At 46.4% G+C, this 15957-nt stretch overlaps 2 protein-coding genes across 7 annotated transcripts in view; one reads left to right on the top strand and one right to left on the bottom strand.

Moving 5' to 3' along the window:
- PRP4K (pre-mRNA processing factor kinase PRP4K) overlaps window positions 1–1702 on the bottom strand; it is a 28068-nt gene extending 26366 nt beyond the window's left edge. For all 5 annotated transcript variants that reach the window (XM_081918162.1, XM_081918164.1, XM_081918161.1 and 2 more), the window contains exon 1: window positions 1504–1702. In XM_081918162.1, the coding sequence (XP_081774288.1) occupies window positions 1504–1622 (119 nt within the window). In that variant the 5' untranslated portion in view covers window positions 1623–1702. The remainder of the gene's footprint in view (window positions 1–1503) is intronic.
- Window positions 1703–3243: 1541 nt separating this feature from the next.
- LOC309373775 (uncharacterized protein) lies at window positions 3244–13876 on the top strand. Of its 2 annotated transcripts, XM_081918287.1 has the most exons (5): window positions 3244–3513; window positions 5621–5698; window positions 7362–7929; window positions 9597–9677; window positions 10329–13876. In XM_081918287.1, exons 2-5 carry the CDS (start codon window positions 5642–5644, stop codon window positions 10772–10774), a joined length of 1152 nt encoding a protein of 383 aa, XP_081774413.1. In that variant the 5' UTR covers window positions 3244–3513; window positions 5621–5641; the 3' UTR covers window positions 10775–13876. The 2 variants fall into 2 exon arrangements, with proteins under 2 accessions (XP_081774413.1, XP_081774414.1); XM_081918288.1 differs by lacking the exon at window positions 5621–5698.
- Window positions 13877–15957: the final 2081 nt, after the last annotated feature.

A 15957-nucleotide genomic window follows, 5' to 3' on the forward strand; every position in this document is an offset into this window, starting at 1 on the left:
AGGTGGCAGAGCTTTGGTAAAGGCTGATTTCTACATGCACACCTATGTAAAAAATGCATAATCAAGCCGATATCCCACCAGAGTTCTTACTTTAGTTTGTACTTTGGTATGTGACTATCTATACTGTTATGTCCCTAAAATTACATAAACAGGACAATACATTGTAATCTTTCATAACTCTGGCAATTCCATCCTCGTGAAATATGGGATGCAAGGTTCTTTATTACAGAAATACAAATACGTCTTTAAAATAATTTAAATAATTCATTTTTTATGCCAGTCTTTTGATTTTAACTGGCTTGGCTCCTGACCATAGCTTTAGACTACAAGCATTGTAACAGCTGTTAATCCAGAAATGTCACTGGAGTGGGAGCAGCTTTAACAAATACAATGTAAACGTCATGTGGTTTATAAGTTAAACACTAGCACTTATTTGCCTGTAAGGAGTTACTAAGACACAATAAAAGCCAAGTGTGCATGTGTGATAGACCCATATGGCATTTAGACTATGCCACTACTTTATTTATAAGCGATTGTATCACTCAGATTGCATCGGAAAAACGGGTAGACCTCTATTTGAGACGAAGCATGCCGGAGAAACAAAGTCAGTGATGTGGAAATTAAAAACCAGTAGAATTCCAAAGAAATATGTTAGTGAAGTACTTGGCAGCACAGATGGCAAAGAAAAACAGTGCAGCATGTCTATGAGCAACCACCCTGATATCTTTGGGTGGAGGGCAGTATACAAATTCAATCCATCAAACCAACAACAGCAATCCCACTAGGGCTAGTAACTTTGCCCAGGCTCGTCAGACATTTCCTCAGCCACGTCGAAAGTCCAAAATGGAACAGAGTTAACTCTCAAAATAAGCATGAGCAGGAATCTCTCCCCGCCCCACTCTCGCACGTTAACTTGTACGGAGAAAAGAAAAAATCCCCAAAACTACCTTTAAAAAAAATTTGGTGCGGCTCTCGCCTTTGCGCATGATCTTTCTTTTTAAACAAAGAAAGCGTAAGGCGAGAGGCTACTTGCCAACCTCCCCCCCGCAGGAGAGGCTTAACGGCATTTAATTTCTAGTAAACCTTTCGGGGGTTCCTCCCCCAGGGAAGGAAAGCTCGCGCGGCGGCTGAGCCTTGAGGGCCCGGCGCTGGGACTCCCTTCCGGGTGGGGGCGGCAACTCCGGCGAGACACAAAGGTAGGCCTTCGGGGCCCGAGCAGGCGCTGGGAAAGGGCCGGGTGGCGGCGAGGGAAAAGCTGGCTTCGTGCCTCCCCGCCCGAGGTTAAGGGCGGGCTCCGAAGAAGCTCGTCCCGCTCCGGCCTCAGACGCCAGGCCCGGCCAGGGCCTCCCCGCGACCGTTATAACGGCTCAACAGCGCGTCCTCCCTCCCCCCCCTCCCCTCGCCCACCCGACTTTCTCCCTCACAGCTACCGGAACTAAACCGCCTGCTTTAATATTATATATATATATATATCTATCTTATGGTTCTTCTTCATCTTCTTACCCGCGCCCCTGCAGCCCCGACTCCACTATCGTCGCCGCGGCCATTTTGAACTTCCGAACTCCTCGACTTCCACCGCCGCCGCCGCCGCCGAAAGCTGAAGCGATTGAGACGTCGCGCATGCGTGCCGGCAGCGTAAGCCGAGCCGAAATAGTAATAATAATAACCCCCCCCGCCCCGCACACCTCGCTGGTCGCTTCGGCAGAAACCGGAAATGAGGTGAACGTCACGAGCCCGGAAGGTGGTAAACGTAACTTCCTACAGCAGCTTGTGAGGAGCAGGGGTTTGCTCGCGGGAGATATAGCCCCATACTTCCGGTTCCCATTTGCCTGTAGCTTATGCGCAAAGCTGCCAAGCGCAGCGTTACCATAGAGATCGGAGGGCGAAGCGGGTTCCAGTTCCGCTGGACAGCCCCGCATATGGCGGCGTCCAAATGGAAACAGAAAGTGAGGGGTGTAACTCTTTCCCGTTTCTATGGTTCTCGAGGCTGAGCGTAGGCGGATGGGAGAGGAAGAATGGAATGTTCTGCTTTTAGGGAGCGTCTCTAAAAAGTCAGCCGCCGGGCGCAGTAGATTTGTTGATGCATATAGGCCTTTCCAGGGATGCTGGAGAAAAGGCAGTGGTGCAAAGGAAGACTGCTCTCCTTAAGCCAGTTACTTGAGAGTCGGTTGCATTTAACTTACTTATACTCAGAGTAGATTCTTTTTGAAATGAATGCGCCTGAGTGGCATAGGTCCCTGAATTTCAGTGTTAGCCATCAACGTCAGTAAATCCACTCTGGGTACAGATGAGTTGACGACTACGTCTGGGTGGACCAGAGAGGGATGCGGTCATTAGGGCCCGATCCTATGCTGTTATCTCATGTGATGAAGCCCCCGCACGGGACCAAGGAAACCTTGAACGTTGCAAGATGCACACTTATTTCCAATATATATGCCATCTTATAAGCGTGTTCTCAAGGCACCCTGCAACAAAGAATTAAAATGAATTTATGATATGTAATAAAACCTTAAAAGCGGTGTGAAAAATCTTGATAAAAATGAGTTTAAACCAGAACAGATTAAGAGAGCTGGGAAAATTGCCTGGTGCCAAAACGGCATCAGGGTGCAGGTGCCTGGGCAATTCTCTAGGGGGAAGCGCTGCTACTTGGTACCCCTCGGAATAAAATCTTAAAGTGCGCATGGAGATAATAAATCTCTCGGGTGCCCGGGTCTCAAGCCATGAAAGGACCGACTCTTAAAGTGGAAAGGCGTTTCTTTGAATCCCTCGACCTCCCACCATCGGTCCCATTGTCAACATTTTCACCTGCGTATTATTATTACCTAATCCACATTTTACATCTTTCCATGTTATCTATTGTAATCGTTACATTACAAGTGTTATTAAAATCCTGCTAATGTTTTCATCTGCTTACAGTGGTCTCCTAAATAAATTGTAAATCCCCCCCCCCCAATTCTTTCTTGAAGTTGTTGTCTTCTTAGTTCCTGAGCTTTCCGGTCAGTTTTGCCATGTCGGTATATATTCCATCAGTTGAACAAAGAAATCCCTACATATGGTTATGTATTCGGTAATGTGATAACTTTTTGCAATAAAAACTATTGCAAAAAAGAAAAGAAAAGTGGAAAGGTGTAGTAGCTTTCAAGTGTAACAGGGATGAAGGAAACCATCCCGCAGTCCTGCTCCGAGGCCATTTGCACATGCTCCCTTAGCGCTTTTGGTAGGAGGGGTCTTGGGTATCTGCAAGGCAGCCTTGGCTTGGGAAGTTGGTGAGAGAAGCAGGGAAGGGCTTGGAGGAGCGGAAGCAGATCGGGACCGAGGGAAGCCATCCTGGTTTAGCTCCCCTGCGGAGGGGAGCAGAGGGGGAGGTCCTGCCTGTCTCCCCTCGCCTAAGCTTGCGTGCACAAGGTTTTCTGTCGCGTGGCGGCGGCGGCGGCGGATGATTTCGCAAGGGCGCAAGGACCCGAAGTTCTCGCTGATGGATCTGCGCAAAACTTTTACCCATGGGTAACAAAGGTAGATTTCTTTGATGGCCGACCCTGAGCATGAAAACCGGAGGAGGGGTTTTGCTGGGCTCCTTCCTGGAAGACAAAAGCACAGCCGCTCCGTAATACAGTATATTGCCTTGTGCGCGCGTTAAGCCTCGTACTTTGTGCATACTTCCCTCTTCGGTTTTCAAATCGTTGTTTCTGCCCCTAGTAAAGAGGAGTCGGTGCATATTTACCTCGCTTTATTTCACTGTATGATTTGTTCCCCCATTCCCGTGCACTTGAATCTAGAGGGGATTCGACCCGTATTACGTTAAATGAGGGCAGCATCTTCGATGTGTTCTGCATTTTCCAGCCGCTTTTAAGAAGCGTTGCAAAATAATGGTTGGCCTAAATAGTACGAGATCCCTGTATCCCTCCCTGTTTGTGTTAACTTGATGTTTGGAGTTAACGATGCTGTGGTTTTGCTGGGTTTGTTTGTGAGCATTCACTTAAGATCAGCGCTGTATAGAGCTTAATTTCTTTCCCGAAGTTAGCGCTTCCGTTACAGGAAACACTCATTTTTCAAGCAATATACTGCAGGAAAAGGCAGTTAATACAGGAAGAGCTTTGCTGGATCAGACCAAAGGCCCATCTAGTCAAGAGTCCTCTATTTGCCCAGTAGCCAAGGGGAGCAGGCCATGGGTTTCAGTTCTTGCATGGCCTCTCACAATTGGTGTCACTGCTATGTACATGGAGTGGCAAAGTGCCAGGGAGGCCAGCAATGCCCAGGCTGCCCAGTGAAGTCAACTTACCAAAATCCTCCCTCCCTTGCCTTTCTCCCTCTTGGTAAGCCACAGTGATGGCAATGATGGGAGGCCAGGGAGCCAACCAGCTTTCTTTGGAAAGCCCAAAGCAGAGCATGAGCGCAACAACCTGTTCACCACTTGGGCTCACCAGCAATTACTATTCAGAGACATGCCACCACAGCCATTGCGGTCGGTCGCTAATGAAAGCCTTGACCTCCATGAATTTGTTTAACCACCTTTTGAAACCATGGCCACCGCTGCCTTGTTTTCACTGTGTGTTGTGTGAACACACTACCCTTGGGCTGCAGGACTAAACAAACGCATCTTTAAGCACCAAGTTTTGAAATTCTGTTTGGAATTTCATTCCATAGGAACATTTGGACTTGTAAGTCAAGTAGGGATGGGCGGTATCCGGTTTTGCAACATCGCGATATATCTATATATCACAATGTTTGAAATCAGGATGGAGCTATGTAGAGGCGTTGGCTGGCTTCAGGTTTCCCCCACATTGTTATTTTTTGCATAGCGCACGCACCCACCCACACACCATGACTTGTGATACATTGCCAGGTCAAAAATTATGAAACCGATATCACAATATGGACTTCGAACCGGTTTTGGATGATCACTGGTAGATCACCCAGTCCTAAAGTACCGTATTTTTTGCTCTATAAGACTCAGTTTTTCCCTCCTAAAAAGTAAGGGGAAATGTGTGTGCGTCTTATGAAGCGAATGCAGGCTGCACAGCTATCCCAGAAGCCAGAACAGCAAGAGGGATTGCTGCTTTCACTGCACAGCAATCTCTCTTGCTGTTCTGGCTTCTGAGATTCAGAATTTTTTTTCCCTTGTCTTCCTCCTCCAAAAACTAGGTGCGTCTTGTGGTCTGGTGCGTCTTATAGAGCGAAAAATATGGTAAATATCTTCAAGATGAGGGTTGTGTTGGAGGGAGGAAAGAAAAATGACCCAGGACAAAAATAAAAATAAAATATGGCTACTTGCTACAGTGGCTATATTCTGCCTCCATGGTCATTATGGTCAAGACAAAAATAAAATGTGGCTACTTGCTACACTGGCTATATTCTGCCTCCATGGTCAGAGGTATTATACTTCTGAATACCAGTTGCTGGAAACTGCAGGACAAAATATCGCTGTTGTGCTCTCGTCCAGCTTGTGGGCTTCCCATGGGTATATGGATGGTCCCTGTGAAAACAGAGAGCTGGAGTAGATGAGTTGTTGGTCTGATCCCGTTGGGCTGTTCCTTTGTTCTAATAAAAGTAGATTTTCTTTTCATGTTTCTTTGTACTGACCACAGTTTTGATCATTGATCTGATTGTTTTGAACTCCCAGGAATCCGGAGCAAATTCACCAATGATTGAAAAACAAAAAAACAACAACCCAATAACTAATAAGACTGAAAGACAGTTTGTAAGTAGACTTTCAATTTTTGAATGCGTTGGATCTTTCCTCACCATTCATATTTTAACTTGACACGTTATTAACATCATACACGTTCATCATTTTCTTTCAAACATACTGTATTTTCTATAAAAAAAAATAACCCACAATTTGCAAACTGCAATAGAGTAATGGATAATTCAGCGTAAGTTTATTTAATGGGGGGACGGAGTTTTAACTGGTGTATGTGTGTGTGTTTTAAATTGTTTTAAAATGTTATATGTTAATCTGGATTTTTGTATTTGTGGAGTGGGATTTTGTTTAGGAGCTTTGGTTGGGGAATGTACTTTTTATTAGTTTGTATACATTAGCATTGCTAATTGTTTTAATTATGTACTTTGTGCTTTTATATTATAACTTTGTGTTGTGAACCACCCTGAGACCTACGGGTAAGGGGCGGCATACAAATTTATTTTAAGAATAGAAATAGCAATAATAAGAGCAATAATTTAATGTAAAGCATAAAAATGGCTCTTGACATATTATCGGCTAAGGTTTGGGGGGGTGGAAGTACCCCACTACTCTAGAGGGGTGGATAGCTCAGCTGGTTAGAGCATGGTGCTGATACAGTGGTACCTTGGGTTAAGAACTTAATTCGTTCTGGAGGTCTGTTCTTAACCTGAAACTGTTCTTAACCTGAAGCAACACTTTAGCTAATGGGGCCTCCTGCTGCCGCTGTGCCGCTGGAGCACGATTTCGGTTCTCATCCTGAAGCAAAGTTCTTAACCTGAGGTAATATTTCTGGGTTAGCAGAGTCTGGAACCTGAAGAGTTTGTAACCTGAAGCGTCTAACCTGAGGTACCACTGTAATGCCAATTGCTGCATATTTCAGCGTTGCAGGGAGTTAGACAAGATGATCCTCATGGTCTCTTGCAACTCTACAATTCTATGTGGTATTGCATATCATGCTTTATCTAGGAAGGGATGGGTAACATTCCCATTTGACTACTGGATATGGTAGTTTGGCTGCACAGTGAGAAGGACAGTTCAGTGGTAGAGTGCATGTTTTTTGGGGTGGAAAGTGACTTGCATCCCCTTGAGACTCAACGTCACCCAGTCTGCCATTCCCCCCCTCCGTAAATTTACATTCACATTCACCCGGTGCTATACCAGCTGCACTGGCTCCCGGTAGAATACAGGATCAGGTTTAAGATGCTGGTTTTAACCTTTCAAGCCCCATACAGCTTAGGACCCTCGTACCTACGGGACCGCCTCTCCTGGTATGTCCCACAGAGGAACTTACGGTCTTCAAACAAAACATCTTGGAGGTCCTGGGCCACAGAGAGGTTAGGCTGGCTTCAACCAGAGCCAGGGCTTTTTTGGCTGTGGCTCCAGCCTGGTGGAACGCACTGTCACAAGAGACTAGGGCCCTGCGGGACTTGACATCTTTCCACAGGGCCTGTAAGACAGAGCTGTTCCACCAGGCCTTTGGTCAGGGCACAGCCTGACTCCCTCCTTGGCAATATTCACAGAACTTTAGCCCAATGGTTGCCATCAATTTGATTTGAATTAATTTTATAATGAAATGATTTTTGAATGTTGTAGTATTTTATTGTTGTTAGCCGCCCTGAGCCCGGCTTCGGCTGGGGAGGGCGGGATATAAATAAATTATTATTATTATTATTATTATTAGGTTGTTAGTTTCAACAGAATGAGCCGCCGTGGAAACAACTGGGCCTACACCGAGGTCATTGACCTCCTGGATATATGGGGAGAACAGAAGATCCAGAAGCTGCTTCAGAGCAGCTACAGAAATATGGACACCTTCCAAGTCATTGCAAGCGAGATGGCCAAGCGGGGACACGAGCGTACTGCCCAGGAATGCCGGACCAAGACTAAAACAATGCGGAGGGATTACAAAAAGGCCAAGGACAACCCGTCCTCGCTGGGCGGGCGCATGACGTGCCCTTTCTATGAGCAGCTCGATAGGATATTGGCCGGCGACTCTGGCTTCCAGCCCGCAAGGAGGCTACCGCACGCTGCTCTGCCAGAGGAGTCGTCGGGGGATACCAACTCCCCTTGTCCCCTGGCGGAAGGAGCTGCGCCCGTGGTGCCTGAGGACTATAGCGAGAGTCCGGATCAGTTTTCCCCATGCACACAGATCGCTGTGGAGATCTCCGACTCCGCCACACCCAGTCCCATGTTCTACATGACGAGGGCGGTCTCCGCGAAGCCTGCAAGCATGTCTTGGCCGGCAGCAAGTAAGATCTCTGCTTTGTGCCCGGGATAAACTTGTAGCAATGATAATAATTTTATTTTTTATACGTCGCCCAGGCTGACTTACTGGGTTGCCCCCAGCCACTCTGGGCGGCTCCCAACAAAATAATAAAAACTCAGTACAGTGGTACCTCGGGTTAAGTACTTAATTCGTTCCGGAGGTCGTTCTTAACTTGAAACTGTTCTTAACCTGAAGCACCACTTTAGCTAATGGGGCCTCGTGCTGCTGCCGCGCTGTCGGAGCCCGATTTCTGTTCTCATCCTGAAGCAAAGTTCTTAACCTGAAGCACTATTTCTGGGTTAGCGGAGTGTGTAAGCTGAAGCGTATGTAACCTGAGGTACCACTGTAAAACATCAAGCCTTAAAAACTTCCCTGAAGAGATGTTGCCTTCAGATGTTGCACCTTGTGAGATTCTGTGCATTGGTCCGCCTGCGCTGTGGCTGTGTTTATTTATTATGTTTTCTTACATTTATGTCCTGTCTTCATGGAACCCAAGGGGCAGGTGGTGCTCAAACGGTCTCTCATCCAAGCACTGAACAGGCAAGCTTGGTTTCAGCAATGGGTTGGAGGAGAGGGCCATCCATGGCTCCAAGCCATGATGTCTATGGTCAACCTCCAAAGTTGGAGGCAGCAAGGCTTCTGAATAGTAGGCCGTTCTTATGTGGCCTGTTCCTTCAGGCCATTCCCTGGGAGTATGCTGCTGCTTCTAGTTCAGGATAGTGCTTGTGTACTTATGCTATTCTAAGCTTTTCATAGGTATTTGGTTGTCTAATGTGAGAACGAAATGCTGGACCAGGTGGGCCTTTGGTCTGATCTAGGATTGGGCGATATATTGATACAGCATCCAAAACCAGTTTGAAGTTCATATCATGATATTGATTTCATCATTTTTGACCTGGCAATATGTTGCGAATCATGATGTGTGTGTGTGTGTGTGTGTGTACAGTGGTACCTCAGGTTAAGTACTTAATTCATTCCGGAGGTCCGTACTTAACCTGAAACTGTTCTTAACCTGAAGCACCACTTTAGCTAATGGGGCCTCCTGCTGCCGCCACACCACAGGAGCCCGGTTTCTGTTCTCATCCTGAAGCAAAGTTCTTAACCTGAAGCACTATTTCTGAGTTAGCGGAGTCTGTAACCTGAAGCGTATGTAACCTGAAGCGTATGTAACCTGAGGTACCACTGTACTATGCAAAAATCACAATGTGGGGAAAACTGTGAAGCCAGCCACTGCCTCTACATAGCTCCATCCTGATTTCAGGCATTGTGATATACAGTGGTACCTCGGTTTTCGAATGTCTCTGTTGACGAACATTTCGGTTTTCGAACGCCATAAACCCAGAAGTAAATGCTTTGGTTTTTGAACACGCCTCGGAAATCAAACATGAAGCGCGGCTTCCGTATTGAGTTTTTTGTTTTGAGGCTTCTGTTTTGAGTTTTTGGTTTTTGAACGTTTCGGAACTTGAATGGTCTTCTGGAACGGATTACATTTGAAAACCGAGATACCGCTGTATAGGTATATGGCGATGTTTAGCTGGTGATATATCACAATATTGAAAACCAGATATCGCCCAGCCCTAGCTTGACCCAGCAGGCCTCTTCATATGTATAAAACATATTAATTCACACATCTTTTTTCGTTCCCGCTAGAAGCTGATCATCCGGCTCCATCCCTCTCCTCCATGTTCCTCAGTAACCCTGGCAGCTCATCAACCAAAGGTTCAAGAATGGGTAAATATGAAATGATAACATGACGAGATTAAAAAAAAAAAAGCCAGTTTAAAATGAGTATATAAAAAAAAAACCCCCAAAGTGTTTCTGTTCGGTATTATAGGGACAGAAATCCCCATGTTAAAGTTGTTTATGTATTTAGCAACAGCAGCTAGGATTCTATATGTCCCAACCAAGGAAGAATGGATAAGTAAGATAATAGACTACGCAGAACTGGCAAAAATAAAGAGAATCTAATTATGAGTGTTTTACATAAGAATGGATGCCTTTTTCAGAATATTTAGAGAAATATTATTGTATGATGAACTTGCAAGATTTGAGCTATGAGCAACAGAGGTAATTAGATTATAATATTGTGGTTATGATTTAATAGAAGATCGGGTACAACAGAAGGGAAGAAACAACAACTCCATGGAAAAATAAGAGAAAAGATGAAATTGTGTTTTGATTGTATATGTTAAAAATGTCGAAACTTAATAAAACCTAACTGCGGGGTGCAGAATGGGTAAATACATCACTGAACTCATTTTGTTAGTACGGTATTTAACCTACCCAGAGTCCTTTTGTATCACATTGCAATGTGCACTCTCCTTTTTAATATATGGCTGTGTGTGTGTGTGTGTGTGTTTGTGTGTGCCTGTCTATCTCCAGATGCAACGGTGGCCCCTTCGTCAGCTCTGTTGCCCAACTGCCCGACTCTGTCTTCCGAAGGGCGGCTGACCAGAGTCCGAAAGCGCCAAAGAAAAACCAGGAACGACTTGGTCATGGAATTGTCGCGAATAGCAGACCGGAGGGTACAGACCGCAACTGACAGAATCCTGTCTTCCTTAAACCGGTATGCCACCGCAGACCTTCAGGACCGAGAGAGGGACCGGGCCGACACGGCGCAAATCATTGCCATCATGCATCGCCAGACAGAACTGCTGGAATCTCTGGTGCAGATGCAGTCCGTCGAGCAGACGCCGGTGTCCCCTGCACCCTCGTGGCACCCTCGGCCACGCTCCGCCATCTCTCCCCCCTCCCGTTCGGGTGTCCCCAGGAGGACACTGGTGCCCCGGGTGAACCACAGGCGGAGACCACAGAAGTACAGCCCTTAACTGTACTGCTGAGGAAGAGGGTTTCCTAGTTACAGTTGCTGGGTGCTACTGGAACAATATATTGAGAGCCTACACCCAAAGGCATTTGTATTAACGGCTGGAGTTTCTAATGCTTAGAATAGGACATAAACAGTGAGGCATAATATATGCTACTGAAGCCTCAGTCGTGTACCCATTCTCCTGAAAACGAGCCCCCTTGAACTCAGTGGGACTTACTTTTGAGTAGTTATGCATAGCGTTGTACTCTTAAGCGTTTGGATTTAGATGCTCCAGAAGACTGTTTTGTAGCATACGTTCCAAAGACACCAAGATTAATTATCTGGTTCCTTATTGGCCCTGTGGGTTAGACACATAGGTGCTAAAAATCTTAATGGGTCCTCGCCTAATTGTGTTGATGGCCAATGCCACAACCCCCTCCACGTCTTCCTTTTTTAAAAAATTTGTATTCCATGAAACGTCATTTACGTTTTAAACTCCTTTCCCCCTGTTTTAATTAAAAACACCCTGTTATCATCTGGGAGGAGGCATAAACATGCAATGGTTGTGGCAACCTGGAGATCAACAGTGGTTGTTCCAGTTTTGCAACAATAAAGCTTGCTAGCACATTTGCAAAGCTAAGCAGGGTCTGTTATGGTTTCAAATCGGATGGGGGACCATGTGTTGAGATTCTTGCATTGCAGAGGGTTGGACTAGATGACCCTCAGGATCCCTTCCAATTCTACAATTCTGTGCTTCCCTCTTGTGCTACTTGGTTTCTTTGTCCTCTTTTGATAGGTGGGTCCAGCTTTCTTCTATGCAAACAGGATAAAGAGGATGGACATATACTATGGACATAATACATGAGGGAACATAATATAAATTAATATCAAACATTTATTTAATGCTAATCATAAGCTAGTTGAAGTATAGACCAGAACAATAATGCAGTCCTTAAACATAGGGTTTTGGACACCTCCGTGCATCACTTTGCCATGGCCAAGGCTTGGTCCTTTTCTGCTGGATAGGAAGTGGAAAGAAAAGACATCCATTTCATCCCGCTTCCTCCTAAATCATCGCTTTTGTAATAGTCAGAACATTTCCCTTCCTGGCTGAAAGCATGGCATCCGCTGCACAGCTATGGTCTGGCCTCCGTGGTCCATCTGTGGTGTGGGGAGGTGAGGCATGTCTTGATGTCACTGGTAGATACAGGCTTTGAAACCATGGCACAGACCTGGCCCTCAATGTTTATGTTGGGTAGGTGAGATGGGTGTTGCAAGGAGAAGTTACAGATGGATGTAAAACAGGGCTGAGAAGGTGGAAGGTTAAAGGACTTCATCAGCGGAAGGGAGGGCGAGGCGTGCATTCGACCTGGAGAACAGCAAGACACGGAAGATGCCGTGCAGGCTGATTTCAGATGAGCTTGCATAGGTGAATGAGGATAAAAACGAGATACATGGGAATTGGAGGTGGAGAGTGTTAAATGCAGGGCTATTTTTCTAGGTGCCGGAACTTAACATCTCCCTTCTTCTCTTATAATGCCAATGGTGCCCACATGAGAGGTGGGAGACTTTCTGGCTGAAAAAATGCCATGGTGTAATAACTAAAAGCAAAGTGTTGGTTGTCGAGATCAGTAGGGATTCAGTACAACAACGTAAGGGGAGGGTGATGTGATCAGTGGAAGGGAAGCAAGAGTTCTGTTTGTTTGCTTCTGGACAACATCTCTGCTCGGTGGTAGCACTGCAAAGGAAGTAAGGGAGCAAAGTATCTCACAGGAGAGGTACCATCTAGTGAGAGTGGGGGTGGCTCTCTTAATTCCCCCTGTCCTTTTGTTTTTGTAACCTGTGCCAGTTCCACTGGCTTGTTGGACTAGCAGCAATAAACGGGGATTGGCGCAACTCCCATCTTGGTTGCTGACACTCAGCGCATCGCATGAGCAGGCCTGCCACTCTATAATCGCTGCAGGAAGTAACCACGTAAGGTGCATGTCTTAGTGGCATGCAGCGAATACAGAGAAGGCTTATAGATACCCAAAGTAATGATCTTCAGGATCTATAGGAAATACTACAGTTGGAACATGGAAGCTACAGTGCATGAGTGGCTTTAAAACTTACTTCCAGGGATCTTTCAGTGAGGGGGAAAAAAACACAACTGGGCAGTTTTTACCGGAAGATAACTTCCTCACTGCTGTTTATCTCTGCCGCCATTTGCAGGCACACAAGCTCTGCTAGGGCAGAGCTTTCCAAAGATTTTCATGTTGGTGGCATACTTTTTAGACGCGCGTCATTTCGCGACACAGTAATTCAGTTTTACTAGCAAACCAGAGGTTAAACGAACCCTGGGAAGAGAACAGGGAGAATTCGTGCGACACACCTACACACTGCAGTCAACACACTAACGTGTCACGACACACAGTTTGGAAAGCTTTGTGCTAGGGAATATCCTTGGATCACATGGAGCAGCGGAGATATCCTGCAGGAATGACTTTTGCCCTATTTGGGGCTGCTTAAGCCCGATAGCAGGTATGGGGAAACATTGGGCCTCCAGATGTTTCTGAACTTCAACTCCCATGGTCCCTGGCCTTGTCCATGATTGCTAGGGCTGATGGGAGTTGTAGTTCAGCAACATCTGGTGGGCTGAAAGTTGCCCACTTCTGCCGTACAGCATGCCCCCAAGTCCTTGGCAGATGTGTGGAGCAGGCAAGCCAGTGTAAAACAATGTTAAGACCACTGGGGCTAGATGCGTAAAGACACGCAATACCTATAACTTCTTGAAAGAGTGGCAACCCAGTTGAGAGTGGTAGCCAGTTTTGACTTGTTGGCTAGAATTAACAGATGAATTAGTGGGCTTAAGCAGTTGTGGAGAGGCCATGCCACAGACCTTTGGAGAATGGGGAGCAAACTATTTTTGTCTACAAAAAAGCAATTGATGAGAATCGTGCTTACCATGGATTTGACAGGAGTGCTAGGTCCCTTGTTTCAGCAAGATGGCAGGCAAGGGTTGTGTTGAGAAATACAAGGGATATCCTAGGTTAGAATGGTATTTTAGCTTTCTTTTGTAATGGCAAACGTCTTTGCTTGCTTGTATTATAAACCCTGCTTCATAAAAACTTTGTTTCAAATCAAATTTGCCTCCCTCTCTCTTTCTGCATGATGTGTTATCAGCAGGCTGCATGCTCATTGGATGTGGTTTAAGTAGGGTTAAGTACTCTGACCTGCTTCAGACAAGGGATGCAAGGCGAATCAAGAGAGGGATAATGGTGAGGGACACGGGTGGCGCTGTGGGTTAAACCACAGAGCCTAGGACTTGCCAATCAGAAGGTTGGCAGTTTGAATCCCCACAACGGGGTGAGCTGCTGTTGCTCGGTCCCTGCTCCTGCCAACCTAGCAGTTCAAAAGCACGTCAAAGTGCAAGTAAATAAATAGGTACCATTCCGGCGGGAAGGTAAACGGCGTTTTCGTGCACTGCTCTGGTTCACCAGAAGCGGCTTAGTCATGCTGGCCACATAGCCCGGAACCTGTACGCCGGCTCCCTCAGACAATAAAGCGAGATGAGCGCCGCAACCCAGAGTTGGCCATGACTGGACTTAATGGTCAGGGGTCCCTTTACCTTTAATGGTAGGGAAGACAACCCAACTTGGGTGCAGGCAGCTAGAAAGGAAGGGAGCACAGTGTGAAGAGCTGTTGGGGCCACACACAGGATCTACAACCACACTGGTGTGATGAGTCTGCTTGGGTACAGAATTCTGCCCAGAGGAGGCCAAACGGAGTGACACTAATCTGTTGCCTCATACCTGACCAGTACACTTCCAAGCACAGTTCAAAGTGTTGGTGCTGACCTGTAAAGCCCTAAATGGCCTAGGCCCAGTATACCTGAAGGAGCACCTCCACCCCCATCATTCAGCCCAGACACTGAGGTCCAGCTCTGAGCACCTTCTGGCAGTTCCCACACTGCAAGAAGTGAGGTTATAGGGAACCAGGCAGAGGGCCTTCTTGGTAGCGGCTCCCATCAGATGTCATGGAAATAAACAACTATCTGACTTTTAGAAGATATCTGAAAGCAGCCCTGTTCAGGGAAGTTTTTAATGTTCAATGTGTTATCGTGTTTTTAATATTCTGTTGGGAGCTGCCCGGACTGGCTGGGGAAACCCAGCCAGATGTGTGGGGTATGAATTATTATTATTATTATTGCCTCAGGTAGTTAACACAATTCAGAAACATTCAGTCATATTTACTATTTGCACTGGGGAGTTAAGTGTAGTGGTGGAAGGGAAGGCACAAAGGTTTCAAGGTTAGATGATATCCCATCTTTGCTGAGCATTTGTCCCCATTCATTTGCAGAGACAGGACAACTCATCCTGATTTGCTTTCAGGCTGTTTATATGTTTTCCTGTTAGTCGGTCATCTCACACTTGGGGCCCCTGCTCCCCGCAGCTTCCCCCAGCAGATGGGTTGTCAGACCCTCTAGGTTCGTCTCCCCTCTGTGTAGCTAAATTCATGGAGACTCATTAAGTTGTGGCCTGATTAACCGCAACATGTTAACAAGTGTTCCAAAGGGTGTGTGATTTACCAGGGATAGGTACCAGAAAACAGAGGCAGTTGGGACACTTAAGCAGCAAGTGTTAGCTTAGTGCACGAGTGGGGTTCTGTTGTGGGGTGCATTTTGGGGGGGGGTTGGGGTGTGTCTCTGTGTGTGCCTGCAAGCTAGTACAGTGGTACCTCGGGTTAAGAACTTAATTCGTTCTGGAGGTCCATTCTTAACCTGAAACTGTTCTTAACCTGATGCATCACTTTGCCACCGGAGCATGGTTTCTGTTCTCATCTTGAAGCAAAGTTCTTAACCTATTTCTATTTCTGGGTTATTTCTGGCACTATTTCTGGGTTAGCGGAGTCTGTAACCTGAAGCGTATGTAACCTGAAGCGTATGTAACCTGAAGCGTATGTAACCCGAGGTACCACTGTAGTGCGCTGGGCCAGAGGCAAAAATAGGCAGAGCACTCTGTCACCTCCCCTCTTCTGTGCCACTGCCTTCTATTGCTAACTCTCCAGTCTGTTCCCCCATTTCCCCCCTCCCTTGCCACTAGCGCGAAAGGTCGAACGTTACACTTTGCCCAACCCCTGGATGAAAAGCTTTGTGGATGAAAAACTGCATGGGAGTGCATCTGAGCACCTCTGGGGTTCCAGAAGGAAAGAAGGAATATCTGCTCA

Source organism: Podarcis melisellensis, assembly GCF_964234715.1.
Source record: "Podarcis melisellensis genome assembly, chromosome: 7".
Classification (NCBI taxonomy): domain Eukaryota; kingdom Metazoa; phylum Chordata; class Lepidosauria; order Squamata; family Lacertidae; genus Podarcis; species Podarcis melisellensis.